This window comes from Gossypium raimondii, chromosome 6 (genome assembly GCF_025698545.1).
Source record: "Gossypium raimondii isolate GPD5lz chromosome 6, ASM2569854v1, whole genome shotgun sequence".
Classification (NCBI taxonomy): Eukaryota; Viridiplantae; Streptophyta; class Magnoliopsida; order Malvales; family Malvaceae; genus Gossypium; species Gossypium raimondii.
In genome coordinates, this window is record NC_068570.1 from 1,157,176 (window position 1) to 1,183,828 (window position 26,653).

Consider the following 26,653-nt stretch of genomic DNA (forward strand, 5'->3'; position numbering starts at 1 on the left):
TCTATTAGCAAGTCAGGAATAATGGGCCAAATGGTTTGTCACCATAGGTTTAGGTAGGTAGGGTGGCGATTAGACGTGCTTTCAATCACTTTAGATGAAACACGATAGTGAGGTTGAGTAGTGAAGATTAATGAGTAGAGCTCACATAAATTAATATGACTGTTAGGTCAAGGACTGTTCCTGAAAGATATGTCCGAGTAATAGGTGGAGCTTTCATGAGGAGTAGATCCAAGGAGCGGAGGCATAACAACTCTAAATTTATGATTTAGCTAAAATTATATCTTTATGAAATGAACTCTGTGAATTTTTCTTAGAAGAGCCCAATAAACAACTACAACTTGATGCTTTAGTATTACATTGATATCCACCAATACACGGGTAAGTTCCAATCTACTTTCGTTCTCATATGCTTTAGTATGTTGAAATGTTCTTTCAACACAATTATTGATAATGCATGTTTTGAATAAAATTATTTATTCAAAATAAATAAATATATTAAATCAGCAAAAAGATTTATATAGTAATAATACTAAAAATTTATTTATTATAATTATAGGTAAACATAAGTAGGAATGTGATGAGTTATATAAACTTCTAATGGAGTTGCTTTAGGACTCATTAATTTGACTGCTTCAGACATATCGACTGGATTGTTTGATGGAGTTTCAAACTCGAACCAATGCAGCAAATTACCCAGGGTAAGCTCTAATGGAGTTAGTGGAATTGTAAACAAAAGCAGGAAGGCGAGGAGTTATATGAACTTCTAATGGAGTTGCTTTAGAACTCTTTATCCCAAGTCCTTCACGCATATCGACTGCTATGCCTGATGGGGTTTCAAACTCAAACCAATGCAACACATTAGCCAACGTAAGCTGTAAAACTTGAAGTGCAAATGAAACTCCGGGGCACATTCTTCTACCACTTCCAAATGGAACTAGTTCAAAATTCTGTCCCCTCACATCAATGTCTTTGTGGGTAGTTATAAATCTTTCAGGTTGAAATTCAAAAGGGTTTACCCATATAAGTGGATCATGATGAATCTTATGAAGATTCATAATAAGCCAGGTGCCAGCTGAAACATGGTATCCATTAACCGTGCAGTCTTCAGTGGCTTCATGGATCACAGAGAGCGGACCAGGAGGATATAGGCGTAGAGTTTCTTTAATGATGGATTGAAGGTACACTAAGTTTTTTGTGTCTGAAGTCTATCCTTACCAATGTGGACATCTAGTTCTTGTTGGACTTTACTCAATTTGTCACGATTATTGAGTAGCAAAGATAGGCCCATATCAATGTGATGGATGTGGTATCCTCCGCGCCTAAGACAAGTCCCTGTTACATCAAATACCATGAAAAGATCAACAATGAAATAATGGCATTTCCAACTTATGTATGTTATTAATAGCAATCTTGACCAAAAAAAATTGCCATTAATTACAATCTATTTGGTTAAGAGATATGCACGTACTAGACAATTGATTTTGTTTATTGTATCAGCATGGTGTTCCTCCGCCTCACTGAGAATAGACAGCATCACTCCCATGAAATCTTCCTCACCGTTTGCCTTATTTTCAGCTCTCTTCTGCTTGTGCTCTTGTAGCCATCCCTGCACAACTTGGTCCAATTCTTTCGCTGTCTTCTTCATGAACTTGATGTCTCCACCTATGTCCAGGAATCTCAGAAACGGCAAAGCATCTGATATTAAAAACTTTCCACTTAGTACAAAGAAGTCATCCATCGATTTCCTCCATTTCAAGTTTTCACCTCCTTCACTGGAATTTGGAATTCGCTTTCCTACAATCATCCACATAATCACGTTCAGAGTAACTTCTTTGAACCATCCCCTCATCTCCACCAATACTTTATCGGAGTTAGCACTTCTCTTCTTGTTCCACAGCTGTTACAACTGTTGCAGAGATGTCTTCACCTCGGATTCCCTTACATGTTTAAGTAATTCGAGTCGGTGATTTGAGAGGAGCTCAATAGCGGCAACCTTGCGTATTTGACGCCAATAAGGTCCATATGGTGCAAAGCCTAACATGGCTCTGTTGTTACCCAAAATTTCCGAGCTTGCAAGTTTTGGACGAGAGGCAAACTCTTTATCATTTACGGTGAGACATTCTTTTGCAATCTCCCAATCGCTCACCACCAAAGCTCTATGCACACCCAACTTGATACTGAAGATTCTTCCATATTTGTCAGCCATGTTAGCCAAGCTTATGTGAGGTGGTTGTGATCCTCCTAAGAGGCGGAGATGACCAATAATAGGCCATGCTCCACCAGCTTCTGGTGCTGTTTTCTTCGAGTTTGTGTTTCTTCTTGAGATCCATAGAAAAGAGAAAAGAAATAGTAGTGGAAAAGCAATGATTGCAACAGCTGAAGTTGCTGTGAGTGAATGGGAATAATCCATCGCCAAATTTCTACTTTCAATCTAAGATACAGACAATGCATATATATGCATTGTTGTGTTGTTGGCGTAATTATCGTATATTGATCTTTCACTAACTTACGTTACTGATATTGGAATTTTGAAGCCATATAAGAAAATCAACGAAGTACTGCGATGTGAAGAAAGACGACAGGTTATACTAATTCCAATCTTGGGCTCCATTTATTTTCTTGAAAATGATTTCCAAAAAAAAAAAGATTTTTGAAAAAAGATTTATTTTTATAAAAAAATTTAATTTTTTATGGTGTTCAAATAAATCAGTATAAAATATTTTCGATTATTTGGTAATTTTCCTGAAAATATTTCATAAAAATTGTTTCCAATTAATACATTTAAGATTCTTTTATATTTTCATTATTTAATTGAATTTATTTTATATCTATAAATATATATTTTATGTTTTTTCATATATTGCAATAATTTATTTATAAATAAATACATCAAATTAAATATATAATATTACTCAATTATTAAGCTAGAATACAAACAATAACAACTTAAAAAATTACACTTCTAAATTCTTTTATACCGTTTATTTTTCATATCCAACATGTTTATGTGATAAGTTTACATGTGTTTATAATTTGTTTGCGTAATTTGAATATGCTCTATGTCAAATTCAAACTATTATTCAACATCTAAATTAGCGGTTAAGTTGAGGTAATGATATGATTTGTTCGATACCAATATTTTAAGAATTCAATTAAAATATTTTAAAATTTAGGAACTAATTTGAAATCTAATTAATACTCTAGGGACAATTAATTAAATTAACCCAAAGACAAATATTGCAAACCACTTTTCCTTGACGATCCACTACCATCTCTCGCTAACTAAATATCTAAAATAACATAAATAATAGATTTGTGGAATCATATTATAAAATTATAGTATTTAGCCCATTTACTTTTATTTTTGAAAATTTAGTTTTACTTTTAGATATTAAATTCAGGCTCAACAGTTACTACTACTAAAATATTCTATTAAATTCAGGTTAATTATAACCTCATTTTTAGTTAAATGACTACCAAGTGAATATTTTTGTTTGAAAATTTAAAATCGACAAAATTAACAAAAAAATAAGCAATGTTAACAATTGGACTTGATTTTCAAATCAAGAGTAGATGGGCTAAATATTTAAACTTTCTAATTCGAATTTGTAAAGAGTACATTGACTTATGACATATTTTAAACTTTATACTACAAAACATTTATTATTAATATATTTATAATTGTAATAAATATTTGTTATCAAAATATTAATATTGAATTTTTCAATAATATATGAAATTATTTAAAATTATTATTTTCAAAATTTATTATTAAAATAAAATTAATATATTAAATAATAATTTATATTAATAATTTATTATATGATTAGATATAGATAATTAAATATGTATGTTTAATAATATTAAAATTATAATATGTTATATTAATATTTTATTTATTTTAAATATTTTTAAAAATAAAAATAAAATTTATTATTAATATAATAATATTAAGCTTGACTAAAAGTTATTTTTTATATGAAGGTAAAATTACCTATAAATGAGTTCTTTTCCGAAAAAATGACTTACGCTAAGTCATTTTACAAGAAAAATGGCTTATTTTCAGTTGACTTATAAGTCATTTTCTATTGATCAAACTATTTTCCATGAATCAAACTTTGAATACATTTTTCGTAAAACAAACAGAACGTTATTTTCTACATTAACAAAACCAGCCTGGTAATCTTCGTGGAACACATTTTTATTTCCAAATAAAAAATGAAGATGAAAAAGGAAATTCGTTCACTTATTGTTTTCCACGAAATTAATATTCTTGTCTATTATCATCATCATTAAATATAGGGAAATGATACACTTATATTAGTATAAAATTATAATGATATTAAACTTTATGTATTGGTATGATGGTTAAGGGCGTTTAATGTCTTATGTGAGATTTTGGTTTGACTCGTGCTATTTATAATTTATAAAAAATTATAGTGATATTATACTTTTATAATTTTTTTATACAATTAATATCTTAATAAGTCAACTGTTGAATTTTATGTTCTATTTATGTAGATGATGTATATTAAGAGAGAGAGGGAGGGAGAGGGGGGGAAGAGAGAGAGAGAGAGCGCCATTTTCTAGTCAATTTTGAGATATTTTAAACCCTTAGCTACAATTTTGAGATACACATGTCACGTCTCTATTAACAAGTCAAGAAAAGGGGGCCATATTGTCTATCACCATATGTGTAGGTAGAATGGGGATTGATAGTGCTTTTAATCACTTTAGATGAAATACGGTAGTAAAGATGAATAGTGACAATTAATAAGTGAGGCTCACATAAACTAATATAACTGTTAAGTAGAGAAGTGTTCCCGAAAGATATGTTCGAATAATAAGTGGAGCTTTCGTGAGGAGTAAATTGAGAAGTGGTAGAGGCATAACAACTCTAAATTTATCATTTAGTTAAAACTATATGTTTATGAAATGAACTCTCTCAAATTTTGTTAGAAGTGCCCAGTAAACACCTCCAACTTAATTCTTTAGTAGTAATTTGATATCCACCAATACAGGGGTAAGGTTCCAATTGACCATCGTTCTCATATGCTTTAGTACGTTGATATTCTTTCAACACAACTAGTGAAATGCATGTTTTGAATAAAATTATTTATTCAAAAATAAAAAATAAAATAAAAATATTAAATCAGTAAAATCAATTGCACCAACAGCACCAAGTAGCCCAAATATTTATTTTTGATCGTGTATATAATAATAGTTCGATAAATAAGCAATATACTAACCATTTTGATATCCACAAAAAAGATATAAATAGTAATAATACTAAAAAGTTAATTCTTATAATAATTGGTAAACATAAGTAGGATTACGAGGAGTTATATGAACTTCTAATGGAGTTGCTTTAGAACTCGTCAGGCCAGGTGCTTCACGCATATCAACGGCTTCATCGAACGAGGTCTCAAACTCAAACCAATGTAACACATTAGCTAGTATAAGTGACAAATTCTGAAGTGCAAATGAAAGTCCGGGACACATTCTTCTACCACTTCCAAATGGAATCAGTTCAAGATTTTGTCCCCTCACATCAACATCTTTATGTGTGGTCATAAATCTTTCAGGTTGAAATTTAGAGGGATTTGCCCATACAAGTGGATCACGATGAATCTTATGAAGATTTATAATAAGCCAAGTGCCAGCTGAAACATGATATCCATTAACTGTGCAGTCTTCAATGGCTTCATGGATCAGGGATAGTGGAAGAGCAGGGTATAAGCGTAGCGTTTCCTTAATAATGGATTGAAGGTACACTAAGCTTTTGGTGTCTGATTCCGTCACTACCAACCTATCCTTACCAACCTTAACATCTAGCTCTTGTTGGACCTTACTTAATGTGTCACGATTATTGAGTAACAGAGACAAAGCCCATGTCAGAGTAACTGACGTTGTATCCTCCGCCGCTATGATGATAGCCTGTTAGACCAAATACTATAAAAAGATCAACAATGAATTAATAGCATTTCCAACTTCTGTATGTTATTAATGGCAATCAACAATGAATTAATAGCATTTCCAACTTCTGTATGATATTAATGGCAATCAGTTTGGTTAAGAGAGATGCACGTACGAGACTGATGGCTTTATTGCTTGTATCAACATGGAGTTCCTCCGCATCACTAAGAATAGACAGCATCACTCCCATGAAATCTTCCTCGCTATTTGCCTTATTTTCAGCTCTCTTCTGCTTGTGCTCTCGTAGCCATCCCTGCACAACTTGGTCCAATTCTTTCGCTGTCTTCTTCATGCACTTCATGTCTCCACCTATGTTCAACCATCTTAAAAACGGCAACGCATCTGATATTAGGAACTTTCCACTCAGTTCAAAGAAGTCATCCAAATATTTCTTCCATTTCAAGTTTTCACCTCCTTCACTGGAATTTGGAAGTCGCTTCCCTACAATCATCCTCATAATAACATTCAGAGTAACTTCTTTGAACCAGCCCTTCATCTCCACCAATACTTTATCGGAGTTAGTACTTTTCTTCTTGTTCCACAGCTGGTATAACTGTTGCAGAGATGTCTTTATCTCGGATTCCATCACAGGTTTAAGCAATTCAAGTCGGTGATTTGAGAGGAGCTCAATAGTGACAATCTTACGCACTTGACGCCAATAAGGTCCATATGGCACAAAGCCAATCATGGCACCGTTGTAACCCATAATTTCCGAGCATGCAAGCATTGGACGAGAGGCGAATGCTTTATCATTTATGGTGAGACATTCTTTAGCAATCTCCCAATTGCTCACCACCAAAGCTCTATGCACACCCAACTTGATACTGAAGATTCTTCCATATTTGTCAGCCATGTTAGCCAAGCTTATGTGAGGTGGTTGTGATCCTCCTAAGAGGCGGAGATGACCAATAATAGGCCATGCTCCACCAGCTTCTGGTGCTGTTTTCTTCGAGTTTGTGTTTCTTCTTGAGATCCATAGAAAAGAGAAAAGAAAAAGTAGTGGAAAAGCAATGATTGCAGCAGTTGAAGTTGCTGTGAGTGGAATGGAGATAATCCATCGCCAGATTCCCACTTTAAGATTAAGATATGAAATGGAAAGTGAGTAGCAGAGATGAGGGAGTTTGAGTTATAGGACAAGGAATGTGCATGTCATAGCAGCTCGTACATTGTCAACTTCTTCATCCAATTGCATTCAAACAAGTGTTCTGTTTTTTTTTTTTTTTGGTGTGTGTTTGTGTTTTTTTTAAGCTTTTAAGTTTAAAATTGCAAATTATGTGGTACAAGTAAATTTTGTTAGTATACAATAAATTATTTAAAATAAATCATTTTATGTTTATCTTATAATAAAGTTTATATTTGATGGATTGATTTAAAATATATATAATTTTCATATTTACTTTTTCATTTCACCACTAACAAGTATTAGGTGTAGTAGTAAGATACGTTATACTATTAAGAAAGAAAACACGAGTTTAAACCTTCAAGACGAATATTATTAAAAAACAATTACAAATCCCAAATAAAGACAATAAAATAGATATGCAAAATAAAGAAAAGGGTAAACCACACAGTTGGTCACTCACTTTTATAGGTATTCTTTTTGGGCACCAAATTTGAAAGTTTACAATTTAGGTACTGTCGTTATATACTTTTATCATTTTAGTCACTATCGTTACATACTTTTTTATCATTTTAGTCACCCACTGTTAATTTGCCATTAAATATACTCAGTTAGTCACTCAACTTTTATAAGTATTCATTTTGGGCACCAAAATTTAAAAGTTTGCAATTTAGGTACTGTCGTTACATACTTTTATATCATTTTAGTCACCCACCATTAATTTTCCATTAAATATACTCATTTTTAGTCGCCCAACTTTAATAAGAACTCAAATAATTTCCTATAAAGCTCTAGGTGTTTCCTTTTATTGGAAAAAAAACTAAAATTAATTCTAAAAAATAAAAAGATAAATTAGTTTTTCCAGTAAAAACTAAAGTATCTTTTTCTATAAAACCTAGGTAATTCCTATAAAATCTTAGGCTTTTCCTTCCATTTTATTGAGGAAAAAACTGAAATTAATTCTAAAAAGAAAAATAAAGGAAATTCTAACCTGAATTTTCCTCTAAATTTTCAGTTTTTCTCCTTTACTGAAAAAAAATTAAAATTGATCCTTAAAAATAAAAAATTAAAAGAAATTAAAAAGATAAAATGAGTGACCAAAATGAAAAGCTTCTAAATTTGGGTGACTAAAATGAATATATTTAATGGAAAATTAAAGGCGAGTTGCTCAAATGGTAAAAGAATATAATGACAGTGACTAAAATGATAAAAGTATGTAACAGTAGTGCCTAAGTTGCAAATTTTTTATTTTCAGTGCCCAAAATTTTCAGTTTTGGGACTTTAAAACATCGTATCCACATGCGTGGGATTTTTCTTGAAATTATCTTGGATTTTTCGGATATTTTCTTGGTTTTTATTGAGTTAATTTTGATTATAATTAATTAAATTTATATTATTTAAATTTCTGATCAAGTTGATATCATAAGTTGATGTTATGAGGTTTAGAAAGAGTCCCACTCATAATACGCTTCCAAGAAGATACCTACACTTTAATCAACTCAAACTGAAGTCAAATGTCTTCAAACATATAACTAATTAATTTTCTTTACCATTATTAATCAAACGCCCAAATCGTGATGTTTGTTAACACAGTTTGGATTTATCAATTCTAGTCTGCAAAACCTTAATCAGTAAATGTTTTTATTTAAAAATGGATTTAAAACCCTATTGCTAAAGTCCAAACTTACTATTATACAATGGATAATTGCAGTCCTAACAAGATACTCTTAATATTACAATCATTCACCTCAAACAACCTCACTTCCAACAATGATTATTCTCCAATAAAATCCGTACCACAAAAGTATAAAAATACAAAGTAAAATATCAATAAACACTCCTACAAAAGCAATCAAAATGCATACCACATATGTACCACAATGCAACCTATTTATTGCCTAAACAATGCATAACAGATAGTTATATTTCTCATCAATAATTATATCTCTCATCAATAATACAAATAAATTAAATTAATCTTATGTTGCCATCACAAAACATACATTTATAGCATATTGCGGTTCGTGCAATATACTTCTCTTTTGTTTGTTTTGACCATTCATTAAAAGTTTTTATTATGCATTTACCATTTTTACATAATGTAAAGATACACTAGATCAAAAAATCCAATTATTCAAGAACGATCTAATATGACTCACAATAATTTAGAATGTTGCACAAATTAATTGACCGAAATTGAAAAGGGCACTGTGGTCGATCAATATTTGAGAGTAAAGTAATCAATACTCTACTGAACTCAGCAATAAAGGACCAAAAATGAAAACCTGATAAAACATAATACACTTCCAAATGAAAATTTTAAGTTTAAATTTTTGAGAGAATATTATTGGAATAGCTATCACGAACTTTAAAAGAATTAGTTTCCATGAAACAATGATAAAATTTAATCAGAAGAATGAAATATTTGAAATTTATTGAACTTTACCCTTTTTTTTTAAAGAAAGTTAAAATACCAAATTTAACACCCCTTACCCGTTTCCGATACCGGAACAGGGTACGAGGCATTATCGGACTTAAACACAATCAAACACACAAAATCGGACCATTTAAGTCCACTTTTCTCACCTTCATACTATCCTCTTGCACAAAAACACATTTATATACTAATAAAGTCCAACCTATCAACCATTTCAAGCTAAAACATGTATATTTCAATATCTAACACAACCATCACATTCAGATTTACTTTGCATACTTAATCATTCATACTATTACTTTATTACTTCAACCCCTTTACATGCCATATAAATCAAAAAGTTGTTTTACAAAATCTACCGGAGTAAATCTGGATAGTGTGATCCTTGATGTAGATCCAATCCTCCGAACATATATATACGTCAATCTACAAGAAATAATAAACACACACAAGTAAGCTTACAGAAAGCTTAGTAAGTTCATAGGCTCATAATAAAATCTTACCAAAATTTCACTACCAGTATAATACAAGTATAATACAACATTTCCTGCCAACCGCAATCTCAAACAATGAATTTACTCAATCGAGCTCAATATCAGATATCAACTTATATTCCAACATTTAGCTTCAATTGCACTTACAAATACTTGTCTAATTAAGGTTCGCCTTACGGATTTGAGTACATCGTTTGCCCAGTGCCACGATTTGCTTGAATCTTTTACAATGCTATAACTCAGTATGGTTTTCTTCACTGAAATACCATACCTACTTTTCACGACTCAGTACGGTTTTCTTAGCTGAAATACCATACCTACGTTTCACAACTCAATATGGTTTACTTTACTGAAATACTTACCTACATTCCACACTTTTCCATGGATCCACCAGACTTATTCGTTAATTCATCACTGGTTACTGAGCGTACATACTCAATCCTGCGTATCCCTTAATTTGAACTTACAATTTGATTTTCACATTTTTACAATAATCATAATTCAACAACAATACACGAATTAATATATTATGTCATTACCACATTAACAATTAATCATAAAAGTTCAGCCGTATGAACTTACCTAGGCCAATTTGTAGGAGTTGTAATATTTTAAGGACTAATCAACGACTTTTTCTTTTCCTTGTTTATCTTCAGATTCTCGATCTATAATATAAATTTTTCCATTGATTAGCATATAATTCAATACTAATTCACTTCGCAATTTATGCCCTTTAATTTTGAAATTACACTTTTACCCCAAAATTTATAATTTTTACAATTTAGTCTCTACTCAATTAACATTTCAATTGAACAAATTTTCCTCAAATAACACTTTATCTAATAATTTTAGGCTATTATACAGCCTTTGATGTTCATAATTTCAATACAAAACCCCAATTCCTAGCTTTTTCACAATTAGGTCCTAAAATCATTTTCTACTAAAATCACTTAATAAAATCAAAATATAATGAAATTAAAGCTTAAAATATATTATAATTCATCATAAACTTCCAGCACTTATTCATGGTAACTTACAAAATCACCCATGGAATAAAAAACTAATGAATTAAATAGTTGGACCTAGTTGTAAAGTCACAAAACATAAAAAATTTCAAAGAAAAAGAAAGAATTGAACTCACATGGTATAAAAATATGAGAAAACAGACTAATTCAGACCTCCTATGGCATTTTTGCTGATGAATTATGAAGAAATCTCTAGATTTTTCAATTTTGTCTTTGTTTTATATGTTTAATTTGCAAAATTTCTAATTTTTCCCTTGTTTCTCCTTATTTTCTTGCTGATTTTCTTGCCCAAACCATCCAGCCCATATAATTTGGGCTTAATTGCCTTTTAAATCCCTCCTTATTAGTCACTTAAGCTATTTAATCATAATTTAACACATTTTGCACTATTTTCAATTTAGTTCTTTTTAATTAATTGACCATCCAAACGTTAGAATTTTCTAACAAAACTTTAACACCAACTCAGTGACACTCTATAAATATTTCTAAAAATATTTATGGCTCGGTTTATGAGTTCGAGGTTTTGATACCTCATTTTAGACCAAATTTACTTATTAATTTGTTTTTAAATCACAAAATTTACTAATCAAAATTCTTCTACAATCACACTTGACTCATATGTATTTATTCATTAAATTTTAAAACTCACTAGTCGAATTTAGTGATCTCGAATCACTATTTCTGACACCACTGAAAATTAGGTTGTTATACCAAAAGTTGCATATGGTATTATTACATGACAAGTAACCTTAGAAATTTATTGAATTCTACTCTTTTTATAATAAAATTAGAATGCCAATTAGTTAATGGAATCATAAAAAAAAAAAGACAATGGGTTATATAAACTTCTAATGAAGTTGCTTTAGAACTCGATATCCCATGTGCTTTACGCATATCGACAGCTTTGTTTGATGAAGTCTTAAACTCAAACCAATGCAACACATTAGCTAGTGTAAATGACAAAATCTGAAGTGCAAATAAAACTCTGGGGCACATTCTTCTACCACTTCCAAATGGAACAAGTTCAAAATTCTGTCCCCTTATATCAATGTATTTGTGGGTATTCATAAATCTTTCAAGTTGAAATTAAAAAGGGTTTGTCCATATAAGTGGATCATGATGAATCTTATGAAGATTCATAATAAGCCAAGTACCAATTGAAACATGGTATCCATTAACCGTGCAGTCTTCAATGGCTTCATGGATCAGGGGGAGCGGAATAGGAGGGTAGAGACATAAAGTTTCCTTAATGATGGATTGAAGGTAGACTAAGTTTTTTGTGTCTAATTCAGTCACTAGTAGTCTATCCTTACCAATGTGGACATCTAGCTCTTGTTGGACTTTACTCAATTTGTCACAATTACTAGGTAGTAGAGATAAGGTCCATTTCAATATGATCGATGTAGTATCCTCTGCGCATAAGACAATGTCATGTTAGATCATATACCATGAAAAGATCAACAATAAAATAATAACATTTCCAACTTATGTATTTTAGTAATAGCAATCTTGACCAAAATGGTTAAGAGAGGCACATACGAGACACGTGGCTTTGTTGATTGTATCAGCATGGTGTTCCTCATCATCACTAAGAATAGACAACATTACTCCCATGAAATCTTCCGCACCATTTGCCTTATTTTCAACTCTCTTCTGTTTGTGCTCTCGTAACCATCCCTGCACAACTTGGTCCAATTCTTTCGCTATCTTCTTAGAATGAGTAGTGACAATTAATGAGTGGAATTCACATAAATTAATATGATTATTAGGTCGAGGAATGTTCCCGAAAGATATGTTCAACTAATAGGTAGAGCTTTCGTGAGGAATAGATTGAGAAGTGGTGAATGCATAACAACTTTAAATTTATCATTTAACTAAAATTGTATCTTTATGAAATGAACTCTTTCAAATTTTCTTAGAAGTACCTAGTAAATAGCTCCAACTTAATTCTTTAGTAGTACGTTGATATCCACCAATACAGGGATAAGGTTTCAATTGACAATCGTTCTAAGAAGCTTTGGTATGTTGATATTTTTTCAACATAACTATTGAAATGCATATTTTGAATAAAATTATTTATTCAAAAAATAATTAAATAAAAATATTAAATGAGCAAATTCAATTGCACCAATAACACCAAGTAGCCCAAATATTTATTTTTGATTGTTTATATAATAATAGTTCGATAAATAATCAATATACTAACAATTTTGATATCCACAAAAAATATATAAATAGTAATAATTCTAAAAAATTAATTATTATAATTATTGGTAAACATAAGTAGGAATACGATGAGTTATATGAACTTCTAATAGAGTTGCTGTAGGACTCGACAAACTGGCTGCTTTAGACATATTGACTAGATCGTTTGATGGAGTTCCAAACTCGAACCAATGTAGCAAATTACCTAGCATAAGCTCTAAAACTTTGAGTGCAAATGAAATTCCAGGGCATATTCTTTTACCACTACCAAATGGAATTAGTTCAAAATTTTGTCCCCTCACATCAATGTTTCTATGGGTAGTCATAAATCTTTCGAGTGGAAAATTCAAAGAGTTTTCCCATACAAGTGGATCACGATGAATCTTTTGAAGATTGAAAATAAGCTAAGTTCCAGCTGAAACAAAAAAAAAATGATTAATCGTACAACCTTCAATGGCTTTATGGATACCCGAAAGTAGAATAGCAGGATCTAAGCGTAATGTTTCTTTAATGATTGATAGAAGGTAGACTAAGTTTTTGGTGTCTGATTCTATGACTAACAATCTATGTTTACCAATATGAATGTTTAGCTCCTATTGTTTTAGCTCATGTTGTACTTTTCTCGTTGCACCACTATTATAAAGTAACAAAGACAAAGCCCACATTAGTGTGATTGATGTGATATCTTTTGCCGCTAAGATAAGAGCCTGAAACCAACAATTAATATTCAACATCATAACTTCCTTATGGCATTAAAAGTGTAACTTGAACATAGTTCTAATGAAGATTGCAGTAAGGAGATTTACATATACAAGACTTGTGGCTTTGTTGATTATATCAAAATCATGCTTTTCCGCATCACGTAGAATAGACAACATTACTCCCATGAAATCTTCATCATTATTCACATCATTTTCAGCTCTCTTTTCCTTGTGCTCTCGTAGCCATCCCTCGACAACCTAGTCTAATTCTTTTCTCGTCTTCTTCATGAGCTTCTCCTCTCCACCAATGTCTAACCATCTCAAAAATGGCAGTGCATCTGATAATACAAACTTTCCACCTAGCTCAAAAGAGTCGTCCATTAACTTCTTCCATTTTAGGGTTTCACTTCCTTCGTATAAATTTGATATCCGCTTCCCTAAAATAACTCTCAAAATCATGTTAAGAGTAACACCTTTGAACCTTCTCTTCATATCCACCAATATTTTTTTCACTCTTACTACTTTTCTCTGTGTTCTATAGCTGATATAACTCTTACATAGATGTCTTTATCTCATATTCCCGTACATGTTTCATCATGTTAGAATTGTGTGACCCAAATTCTAAGAGATTGCTTGCAAGTCAAGTTCAAGTCAAGTTAAACAAAAAAATATTTTCTTTCTAGAAGATTTAGTATTTATTAGTATAATATATTTAGCATTTATTAGTATAGTTTATTTGACTTACTAATTTAGCCTATAAATAGGCTCTTTTACAATCTTAGAAAAACACACCCATTAGATTAGAACTCATGATACGTTTAGAGAATTTTGTGTTTACGTTTTGTGGATTCTTTATTTTTGGATTTTCTGGATTTAGTTTTTATCTTCACCTTTTGTACTCTTCGTTCTTTTGCCATTATAGTAAAATTATCTTTACTCATGGTTTTTTATCCTCTTTGGAGGAGTTTTTCCACGTTAAATTTGTGTGTTCAAATTCTCAATTTCTTCTACTATTTTTACTTGTTCGTTGCTTAATCGGGATGATTCTAACAAGTGGTATCAGAAATAGTTTAATTTTCATAGATCAGCCCATTTAGAGATGGCAGTAACAAGGTTTGAAATTAAGAAGTTCGATGGTGAGACAAATTTCAATCTGTGGGAAGTTCGGATAATGGCAATTCTAGTTTAAAATGTCTTGAAAAAGGTTGTTACAGGGAAAAAGCCTGAGAATCTAAATCAAACAGAATGGGAAGAGCTTGATGAAAAGGCATTGTCTGCAATCCAGTTGTACCTCGCGAATACAGTATTGCAGAAGGTATTGATGGAAAAGACCTCATTCGCCTTGTGGAAAAGGTTAGAAACTCTTTATGCGACTAAGTCTCTAGCTAACCGTTTAGTGTTGAAACAATGTCTATTTACGTTTCCCATGAACGAATGTGAGCTTCTTAGAGATCACATCAGCCAATTCATTACTCTTTTAAATGATTTAAAGAATGTTAAGGTTCATATTGATGATGAAGATCAAGCTATGCTATTATTGTACTATTTACCCTCTTCATACAAGTCTTTCAGGGAGACCCTAATTTATGGCATAGACAAACTCTCGTTCGAAGATGTGAAGGGTCATTCGTTGAGTAGAGACAAACTCAACAATGAGTTTGGTTTGAATAGCAAAGCAGATAGGCAAGCTTCCGTTTTGGTAGCATCAAAGAAACGAGACAAAAGGTGTCGCTATTGTAAAAAGTTAGGTCACGTCAAAGCAGATTGTTATAAACTGCGAAATAAAAGAGCTGCTGAGAGTAACGAGAAAGATGCAGTTGGTGCTAATTTGGTTGATAAAGGTGGTGATGATTTCTTGTTAGCGTCAACGAGTGATAACTCCAAGCTTACGTCTGAGTGGATCCTAAATTCAGGATGTTCTTTCCACATATGTCCCAATAGAGAATGGTTCTCCACATACTGTTCAATTGAAGGTGAAGTTGTGCACAAGGGAACTGATTCATCTAGTAAGATAATCGGTATTGGTACTGTTAAAATTAGGATACATTATGGAACGATTAGGACACTCTTAGATGTCAGGTATGTACCTGATTTACAAAAGAATCTCATCTCCTTGAGTATTTTAGACTTGAAAGGATGTAGAATCAACATCGAGTTGAGCGACATTAAAGTATCTCGTGGACCTCCCGTTTTGTTATAAGGTAAAAGAACTAGCAATCTTTATATTCTGGAAGGTTCTACAGTGACCGGTGAAATCGGACGTCCCTCGTCCATTACAGAGTCAAAGTCAACTCGTTTTGAGCGGAGGCAACTTGGTCATAGGAGGGAAAAAGGTATGACCATTTCGTTGAAGAGAGGTTCTCTTTTGGATGCAGGTTTTGAAAAGTTAGGGCACTGTATTTGTGCAAATCAGACCCGGGTTAGTTTTGATTTGGCAGTGCACAAGTCGAAGGCTAAAAATCTTCCAGCTTCTAAGCATAAATTCAACTCAGTTAATTTCCTGCATAGTTCAAGATAGGCCCGTTGCGGGTTTTGGCAAAGATGGCGTTGAAAGAATTCAAGTCAAAGTGGAGATTGTTAGAATTGTATGACCCAAATTCTAAGAGATTGCTTGCAAGTCAAGTTAAACAAAAATATATTTTCTTTCTAGAAGATTTAGTATTTATTAGTATAATATATTTAGCATTTATCAGTATAGTTTATTTGACTTACTAATTTGGCCTATAAATATGCTCTTTTACAATCTTAGAAAAACACACCCATTAGGTTAGAACTCATAACACATTTAGAGAATTTTGCGTTTACGTTTTGAGGGTTCTTTGTTTTCGGGTTTTCGGGGTTTAGTTTTTATCTCCATCTTTTGTACTCTTCGCTCTTTTTCCATTATAGTAAAATTATCTTTGCCCGTGGTTTTTTATCCTCTTTGGAGGGGTTTTTCCACATTAAATTTGTGTGTTCAACTTCTCAATTTTTTCTCCTATTTTTACTTGTTCGTTACTTAATCGGGGTGATCCTAGACATCAAGTCAAGCCAGTGATTAGAAAGGAGCACAACAGTAGCAAACTTGCGTACTTGACGCCAGAAAGGTCCGTACGACACAACGGCGATCATGGAATTGTTATAACCAAAATTTCCTAAGCTGCAAGCTTTGGATAAGTGGCAAATGATTTATCATTTATGGTGAGACATTCTTTAGCAATATCCCAACTACTCACCACCAAAGCTCTATGCACACCCAACTTGATAGTGAACGTTCTTCCATATTTTTCGGCCATGTTACCCAAGCTTATTTTTAAAACTTTAGCCTGCAATGCAACAACAGAGAAGCATTGAAGCTCAACCAATACATCAGTAACATTTTGTTCATATGTAACTAGATTTAGTTTTTATGTAATTTGTATTTAAAGTTAGTAAGATTAGTTGATGATTTGAATAATTTCTAATGTGATGTAATAGTTGATATGTCAGCTACATTTTGTGTGTAATTTTAGCTTTACTTTAGTCAAGTAATTAGTGGGAGCAGTTACACATTAGGTAACAACTTTGTAACCTATATGTTTTTGACTTAATGAAAATTTGAAATGATGATCAAATTCATTTTTCAGTTTCTTCTTGTTCAAATTTATTTTGCATACATTTTTTGCTTCTTTTCTCTTTGTTTTACTGTCAAAACCCTAACAAATGGTATACAAGGCCTGTCATCTTTGAGGGCCTTTGTTGTTGGTAGTTGTTTTGTGAGGAACCTTGAAGAAAAAGAAACTGAAGCTATTGTTTTTATTGTTACTGCAACATGAGCTTTACACTACCACCACCATCTGTCTTTACTGGTGAGAACTACCACATTTAGGTAGTGAAGATGAAAACCTACCTCCAAGCACATGACTTATGGAACGTGGTTGAGAATGACATAGAACCAGCTGCATTGAGGCCCAATCCCACTATTGCACAAATTAGACAGCATAGCGAAGAGTGTGCCAAGAAGCACAAAGTAATGGCATGCTTGCAACATAGTGTATCTGATGTGATCTTCACTCGAATAATGGCTTGTGACACTCCAAAGCAAGCCTAAAAGAAGTTGAAGGAAGAGTTTTGGGGTCAGACAAGACCAGTCAGCAGCTGATCAACCTAAGGAGGGACTTTGAGAACTTGAAAATGAGAGAGTCTAAAATAATCAAGCAGTACTCTGATAGGGTAATGACCACAGTCAATAACATTAGGCTCCTTGTAGATGATTTTAGTGAGAGCAGAGTTGTTGAGAAGGTCATTACAACACTTCTTGAAAATTTGAGTAAAAAATCTCCTCACTGGAGGACTTAAGAGACTTATCAACCATTTCACTATCTAAGTTGATAAATACTCTGTATACATTAGAGCAAAGAAGGGCCAACAAACTGGAGGAGCATCTTAAAAGAGCTTTTCTAGCAAAATTCAAAGAAAGCTTAAGTTTGAGCTACAAAAGAAAGAAATCATCTGTTGACAAAAGGGAGAGACCAAAGAGGGATGCAGGAAAGAAGAAATTTCCACCATGCGTTCACTACAAAAAGTCCACAATTTAGAGAGGTACTGTTGGTACAAGCCTGATATTCAGTGTAAGAGCTGCAAGCAGTTTGATCACATTGAAAAAGTTTACAAGAACAAAATAAGGGCACAAACTCAGCAACAGAATCAAGCTCAGGCTGCTGAGGACATTCAAGCTCGAGAGGAGCATGTTTTCACTACATTCTATTTTGCAACTTCAAGCAAAGTCAAAAGAGACTGGTTAGTAGACAGTGGATGCACTCATCACATGGCATCAGATGAAGGGTTATTCAAAGATCTTGACAAAATCTTTGTTTCCAAAGTTAGGATTGGAGATGGAAACCTTATTGAGGCCAAAGGAAGAGGCAATGTTGTGATCAACATAAAGTCAGGTAACAAAATAATTTCAGATGTCTTTTTTGTACTTGTAATAGACCAAAATTTGCTTAGTGTTAGTCAGTTAATAGAGAATGGCTATTCACTTGTTTTCAATAATAACTCCTATGTTATTGAGGACACATCTGGTCAAGAGAAGAGAATTATTGGTGTGAAATGGGTGTTCAGGGTCAAGTACAATGCTGATGGGTTTCTAAACAAACACAAGGCAAGACTTGTGGTGAAGGGATACAGCCAACAATATGGCATTGACTTCTAAGAAACCTTTGCCCCTGTTGCAAGGTTAGATACAATAAGGTTAGAGAATGAAACCCTACTGATTGTGTCACTCTATGTAGATGACTTGTTGATAACTGGAAGCAAGAGGGAGTTGATTAAAGAGTTCAAAGTGCAGATGCAAGATGTTTTTGAAATGACTGACTTGGGTGAAATGACTTACTTTCTTGTCATAGAAGTGATTCAAATTGATCATGCCATCTTCATAAGTCACTGGACCTTTGCCTTGAATATCTTAAACAAATTTTGTATGTCAAATTGTAAAACAGTTAGCACACCAGTGGCTCAAGGTGAGAAACTAACCAACAAAGGCAACCATGAAAGAGTTGATGAGAAAAAGTATAGAAGCCTTGTAGGTTGTCTGCTTTACTTGACAGCTACTAGGCCTGATATTATGTTTGACGTTAGTCTTTTTTCTAGATTCATGCATTGCTGTGATGTTGTTCATTTTAAGACAGGCAAAAGAGTTCTTAGATATGTGAAAGGGATTTTGAGTTATGGAGTGAAATTTGAGAATGCAAAAGAACTCAAGTTGATAGGGTATTCTGATAGTGTTTGGGCAAGATCTATTGATGACATGAAGAGAACATCTAGTTATTTCTTCACTCTTGGCTCAAAGGTCTTTTGTTGGAGTTCAAAAAAACAAAAAATTATTGCTCAATCTGCAGAAGAAGCAGAGTACATTGCAGCTGCTGCAGCTGTTAATCAAGCTATTTGGCTTAGGAAACTTTTATGTGATTTGAATGAAAATCAAGTTGAAGCTACTGATATTAGAGTTAACAATCAGTCAGCTGTTGCCATAGCCAAAAATCTAGTATTTCATGTCAAAACCAAGCATTTTAAGATAAAATTTCATTTTGTTAGAGAGGCTGAACAATCAAATGAAGTTAATTTGATTCATTGCAGCTCAGAGAATCAATTTGCTGATATACTAACTAAGTCTCTTGGTGCTACAAGATTTGAGAACTTAAGAAGAAGTATTGGTGTTTGTTGCATACAGTCTAAGGAGGAGTGTTGAACTTTAGCCTACAATGCAACAGCAAAGAAGCATTGAAGCTCAACTAGTACAGCAGCAACATTTTGTTCATATATATGTAACTAGCTTTAATTTTTACCTAATTTGTATTTAAAGTTAGTAAGATTAGTTGATGATTTGAATGATTTCCAATGTGATGTAATAGCTGATATGTCAGCTACATTTTGTGTGTAATTTTAGCTTTACTTTAGTCAAGTAATTAGTGGGAGCGGTTACACATTAGGTAACAACTTTGTAACCTATATGTTTTTGACTTAATGAAATTTTGAAATGATAATTAGATTCATTTTTCAGTTTCTTCTTGTTCAAATTTGTTTTGCATACATTTCTTTGCTTCTTTTCTCTTTGTTTTGTTTTCAAAACCCAAACATTATGTGATGTGGCTGTGCCTTCTTAGGAGGCGGAGATGGCCAATAATAGGTCATGCTCCACCCGCTTTTGGTGCTAGTTTCCCATTATTTATATTTGTAGGGTTAGATTTTAATATCCATAGAAAAAAGAAAAGAAAGACTAGCAGTAATGGAAAAGCAATTATCACAAGGGTTGAAGGTGTTGGGGTTGAATGAAATGAATCCATAGCGATTAATTAAGTTGAGGGAGTTGGATTTATAGTTGTTTTAAGAAATTGTAATTTATTATTAGCTAAATCTATTGCCTATATTTTGTTTGTGATGAACAAAGATCGTGATCTTTTTTTATGTAAAGTGAAGTACCCTTTTCCCCCTCGTCACCACCCATACATCAATGATCAATCCATTTCCATTATCAATTCTCTCCATTTTTCTTGTTCTGAAAACAATCAATCAAAATGCTGTTAAGAGCTGGTCTTGATTTGACATGTAGTGCGATACTTTACGTCTCCTTGAATTGGACTGATGGATTTCATATCGTGCAAGGGACATTCATGTCTTTACAATTAAATTGACTAACATTACTTGGGCAAACCACTTTTCCTTGAAATATTTGATATTTATTGAATTCTACTTTTTTTTCAAGAAAGTTAAAATACCAAAAGTTGCATATGGTATTATTCCATGACGAGTATAGTACCTTAGAAATTTATTGAATTCTACTCATTTTATAATAAAATTAAAATACCAATTAGTTAATGGAATCATAAAAAAAAAAAAAAGACGAGGGGTTATATAAACTTCTAATGAAGTTGCTTTAGAACTTGATATCCCAAGTGCTTCACAGTTCACTCATATCGACTGCTTCTGGTGCTGTTTTCTTTGAGTTTGTGTTTCTTCTTAGATCGACAGAAAAGAGAAAAGTACTAGTGGAAAAGCAACGATTGCAACCGTTGAAGTTGCTGTGAGTGAATAGAAATAATCCATCGCCAGATTCCCACTTCAATATTAAGATAAGAAATGGAATGTGAGTAGCAGAGATGAGGGAAAAGGTAAATTAGGAGTGCCAAAGTTGTAAATTTTTATTTTTGGTGCCTAAAAATGAAAACTGTGACCTGCATATATATTCCCCCACACTCTAGGAACAATAATTTCTTTAATTAAGGTTAAATTTTGTTATTAGTCCCTCTACTTTGTAAAAGTTACAGATTTAACCCATACATTTTAATTTGATTAATTTTGATCATTATACTTTTGAATTGGTGAATTCTAGTCTCTTAACTTTTTAAATTTTAAAATTCTAGTCTTAACCCAATAAACAGTAGTTAAATCCGTTTGTTTAAATTCAATTATTAGTCTTGTATTATGTGTGCGATTGTAAATTTAGTCAATATTCTCCAATTAGATCATTCTAAGTCCCTGTACTTTTTAAAATTAAAATTTCATTCTTGACGTAAATGACCGTCATTAATCCATTAACTGAATTTTTAGTGGGTAAGATTTGAAAATAATAAGACATGGCATTACATATATGGTAATATATTTTCGTGATCGATTTTGAAAATAGCAAAACTTAATGAATGTAATAATTATCGTTTGATGAGAACTAAAATTTTAAAATTGAAAATTAAATAAATTAAAATACAAGAATTAAATTCATAATATAGAGATTAATCACGTAATTGAACTAAATGTTGATATAATAGTAAGTACATATCTTAAAGGATCACGCAAAATCCACCCACGTTTTCTACTTTTGACAAACAATAGTATACATAGCCTATTGAAGCTTGGCAGTGTTCGGAAATATTAAAGTACATGTGTGGGATTTTTTTTTGAAATTATCTTAGATTTTTCTATTCATATTTTTGTAATATAAATTCGGATATTTTCTGATTTTTAACTGTTTTATATTGAGTTAATTTTGATAATAATTAATTAAATCTATATTACTTTTAATTTTTTGTCGAGTTGGTGTCACGAATTAATTGGACATTAATTTTTAATTAAACTATGAGGGTATTTTAATCTTTTACGTAAAAAACAGATAAAAATATGGATATTATGGGATTCAAACTCACACCAATTACATTATTTAAAATATTTAATTTACAACTCAACTAAAATTTTATTTTGATATTTGTATATATTTTAATTTTATTATACACACTTTATTAGTTCCATCAGTTGTATATCTATACTATTATTAAACTCCGGATCAAGTTGGTGTATGAGTCAATCGGTCACTAACTTGGTTAGAAAATTATATGAATGTCATTCCGTAATTAAAATAAGTAATATTATGGGTAAACAACTAAAATAGTCATTTTGTTTACTTTAGGTTACATTTTAGTCACTTAAGTTATCGTCATTGAGTCGTTGATTGTCATTAATGATATAAATGGTAAACTGGTGTGGCACATTAAATCATCATTACAAACAAAAATTTTAGGTTAATTTCTATTATCGGTCCCCATATTTTTTCATTTTGAGAAATTTCATTTTTTCTTTTATGTTATTTTTTCTTCTTTTTTTTCCTTATTTTTTCCATTCTCTTTTGCTTCTCTCTCTCTTTTCCTCCCTTCTCCATTTCTTTTAACGCAATTTTTCTATATTTACCATTTGTTAAAACTAGTCCTTACACTTTTATTTTTTTGAACAATTTAATCTTTTTTCGAGTAAGATAAACTTGTAGACTAATTTTAAGAATAATATTTAAGAATTAATTTTCAAAGGGATTGAAAAGGGTACTATACCCTTTAGCCAAGTGGGGATCAAGCTCAAGCCCCTGCCTGCTAGAAAGCTCCATCTAACAAGTTACATGCTAATGTAGAAAGCTCCGTTTAATGACACATACGATAAAAGCATTTAATTTCAAATCAACTTTTAATTCAAATTGTCTAATTTAATAGTTTGGGTAGGCTTTATAATATCTTTGTTGACATGAATATCGTTTAGCATAATAGTTGTAAGGATGATAGTAGTAGTTTTCGTGTTGATATGGTTGAGTTTAGATAACATCTTATATTTGGTTTTGAGTTTGGTATTGGAGAAATATCAGAATAGGAGTGAGTCTACACTTACTTTATCAATCGTTAATGCTTGGATTTGATAAAACAGAAATGACAGTGGAATTAGGCGATTCACTCCGTTGGGTATAAGGTAGACAACCACCATAGGAGGTGTTCAAATGAAGATGGTGTTGATATCGGGTTAGGTTGTTGAAGGAGGAATGAAAGGAGCAGAGAGAAAGAGAGAGTCCCTTTTTCTAGTTAGATTTGAGAGATTTTAAACCCTTAGCTACAATCTCGAGATGCAATATGTCATGTCTCTATTAGCAAGTCAGGAATAAGGGGCCAAATGGTTTGTCACCATAGATTTAGATAGGGTGGCGATTGGGCGTGCTTTCAATCACTTTAGATGAAACACGATAGTGAGGTTGAGTAGTGACGATTAATGAGTAGAGCTCACATAAATTAATATGACTGTTAGGTCAAGGAATGTTCCCGAAAGATATGTCCGAGTAATAGGTGGAGCTTTCTTGAGGTGTAGATCCAAGCAGCGGAGGCATAACAACTCTAAATTTATGATTTAGCTAAAATTATATCTTTATGAAATGAGCTCTGTGATTTTTTCTTAGAAGAGCCCAATAAACAACTCCAACTTGATGCTTTAGTAGTACATTGATATCCACCAATACAGGGGTAAGGTTCCAATCGACTTTCGTTCTCATATGCTTTAGTATGTTGAAATGTTCTTTCAACACGATTATTGATAATGCATGTTTTGAATAAAATTATTTATTCAAAGTAAATAAATATATTAAATCAGCAAAAAGATATATATAGTAATAATACTAACAATTTATTTATTATAATTATAGGTAATCATAAGTAGGAATGTGAGGAGTTATATAAACTTCTAATGGAGTTGCTTTAGGACTCATTAATTTGACTGCTTCAGACATATCGATTGGATTGTTTGATGGAGTTTCAAACTTGAACCAATGCAGCAAATTACCCAGGGTAAGCTCTAATGGAGTTAGTGGAATTGTAAACAAAAGCAGGAAGGCGAGGAGTTATATGAACTTCTAATGGAGTTGCTTTAGAACTCGTTATCCCAAGTCCTTCATGCATATCGACTGCTATGCCTGATGGGGTTTCAAACTCAAACCAATGCAACACATTAGCCAACGTAAGCTGTAAAACTTGAAGTGCAAATGAAACTCCGGGGCACATTCTTCTACCACTTCCAAATGGAACTAGTTCAAAATTCTGTCCCCTCACATCAATGTCTTTGTGGGTAGTTATAAATCTTTCAGGTTGAAATTCAAAAGGGTTTGCCCATATAAGTGGATCATGATGAATCTTATGAAGATTCATAATAAGCCAAGTGCCAGCTGAAACATGGTATCCATTAACCGTGCAGTCTTCAATGGCTTCATGGATCACAGAGAGCGGAGCAGGAGGATATAGGCGTAGAGTTTCTTTAATGACGGATTGAAGGTACACTAAGTTTTTGGTGTCTGATTCGGTCAGAAGTAGTCTATCCTTACCAATGTGGACATCTAGTTCTTGTTGGACTTTACTCAATTTGTCACGATTATTGAGTAGCAAAGATAAGGCCCATGTCAATGTGATGGATGTGGTATCCTCCGCGCCTAAGATAAGTCCCTGTTACATCAAATACCATGAAAAGATCAACAATGAAATAATGGCATTTCCAACTTATGTATGTTATTAATAGCAATCTTGACCAAAAAAAATTGCCATTAATCACAATCTATTTGGTTAAGAGATATGCACGTACTAGACAATTGATTTTGTTTACTGTATCAGCATGTTGTTCCTCCGCCTCACTGAGAATAGACAGCATCACTCCCATGAAATCTTCCTCACCGTTTGCCTTATTTTCAGCTCTCTTCTGCTTGTGCTCTCGTAGCCATCCCTGCAGAACTTGGTCCAATTCTTTCGCTGTCTTCTTCATGAACTTGATGTCTCCACCTATGTCCAGGAATCTTAGAAACGGCAAAGCATCTGATATTAAGAACTTTCCACTTAGTACAAAGAAGTCATCCATCGATTTCCTCCATTTCAAGTTTTCACCTCCTTCACTGGAATTTGGAATTCGCTTCCCTACAATCATCCTCATAATCACGTTCAGAGTAACTTCTTTGAACCATCCCTTCATCTCCACCAATACTTTATCGGAGTTAGCACTTCTCTTCTTGTTCCACAGCTGGTACAACTGTTGCAGAGATGTCTTCACCTCGGATTCCCTTACATGTTTAAGTAATTCGAGTCGGTGATTTGAGAGGAGCTCAATAGTGGCAACCTTGCGTATTTGACGCCAATAAGGTCCATATGGTGCAAAGCCTAACATGGCTCTGTTGTTACCCAAAATTTCCGAGCTTGCAAGTTTTGGACGAGAGGCAAACGCTTTATCATTGACGGTGAGACATTCTTTCGCAATCTCCCAATCGCTCACCACCAAAGCTCTATGGACACCCAACTTGATACTGAAGATTCTTCCATATTTGTCAGCCATGTTAGCCAAGCTTATGTGAGGTGGTTGTGACCCTCCTAAGAGGCGTAGATGACCAATAATAGGCCATGCTCCACCAGCTTCTGGTGCTGTTTTCTTCGAGTTTGTGTTTCTTCTTGATATCAATAGAAAAGAGAAAAGAAATAGTAGTGGAAAAGCAATGATTGCAGCAGCTGAAGTTGCTGTGAGTGAATGGGAATAATCCATCGCCAAATTTCTACTTTCAATCTAAGATACAGACAAGGCATATATATGCATTGTTGTGTTGACGTAATTATCGTATATTGACCTTTCACTAACTTACGTTACTGATATTGGAATTTTGACGCCATATAAGAAAATCAACGAAGTACTGCGATGTGAAGAAAGACGACAGGTTATACTAATTCCAATCTTGGGCTCCATTTATTTTCTTGAAAATGATTTTCAAAAAAATTGATTTTTGAAAAATGATTTATTTTTCTAAAAATTTAATTTTTTATGGTGTTTAAATAAATCGGCATAAAATATTTTCTGTTATTTGGTAATTTTCTTGAAAATATTTTATAAAAATTGTTTCCAATTAATACATTTAA

The 26,653-nt window shown here is 32.6% G+C and overlaps 2 protein-coding genes and 2 pseudogenes across 2 annotated transcripts; all 4 read right to left on the reverse strand.

Annotated features, from left to right (window-relative positions):
- Positions 1-390: 390 nt before the first annotated feature.
- LOC105772631 (cytochrome P450 CYP82D47-like) lies at positions 391-2,441 on the reverse strand (annotated as a pseudogene).
- Positions 2,442-5,192: 2,751 nt separating this feature from the next.
- Positions 5,193-7,057, reverse strand: LOC105771649 (cytochrome P450 CYP82D47; the record flags this gene model as incomplete). The annotated part of the gene is made up of 2 exons (XM_012593067.2): positions 5,193-5,937; positions 6,092-7,057. Coding segments are annotated over 2 exons (1,599 nt in total), but the record flags the coding sequence as incomplete, so codon positions are not given.
- A 2,897-nt stretch (positions 7,058-9,954) lies between these two features.
- LOC105771650 (cytochrome P450 CYP82D47-like) lies at positions 9,955-17,838 on the reverse strand (annotated as a pseudogene).
- A 6,539-nt stretch (positions 17,839-24,377) lies between these two features.
- On the reverse strand, positions 24,378-26,307 carry LOC105772629 (cytochrome P450 CYP82D47). Its single transcript, XM_012594023.2, has 2 exons — positions 25,344-26,307; positions 24,378-25,207 (listed from the first exon to the last, which is right to left on the reverse strand). The coding sequence occupies exons 1-2, from the start codon at positions 26,283-26,285 to the stop codon at positions 24,551-24,553; spliced, it is 1,599 nt and encodes a 532-aa protein (XP_012449477.1). The 5' UTR covers positions 26,286-26,307; the 3' UTR covers positions 24,378-24,550.
- Between the last annotated feature and the right edge of the window lie 346 nt (positions 26,308-26,653).

Excerpts from the sequence above, each read along its gene's own strand:
- LOC105772629 (XM_012594023.2), bottom strand. The coding sequence starts at position 26,285 with ATGGATTATTCCCATTCACTCACAGCAACTTCAGCTGCTGCAATCATT. Across the intron at positions 25,208-25,343 it reads TAAACAAAATCAATTGTCTA|GGACTTATCTTAGGCGCGGA; the intron begins GTACGTGCATAT and ends TTGATGTAACAG.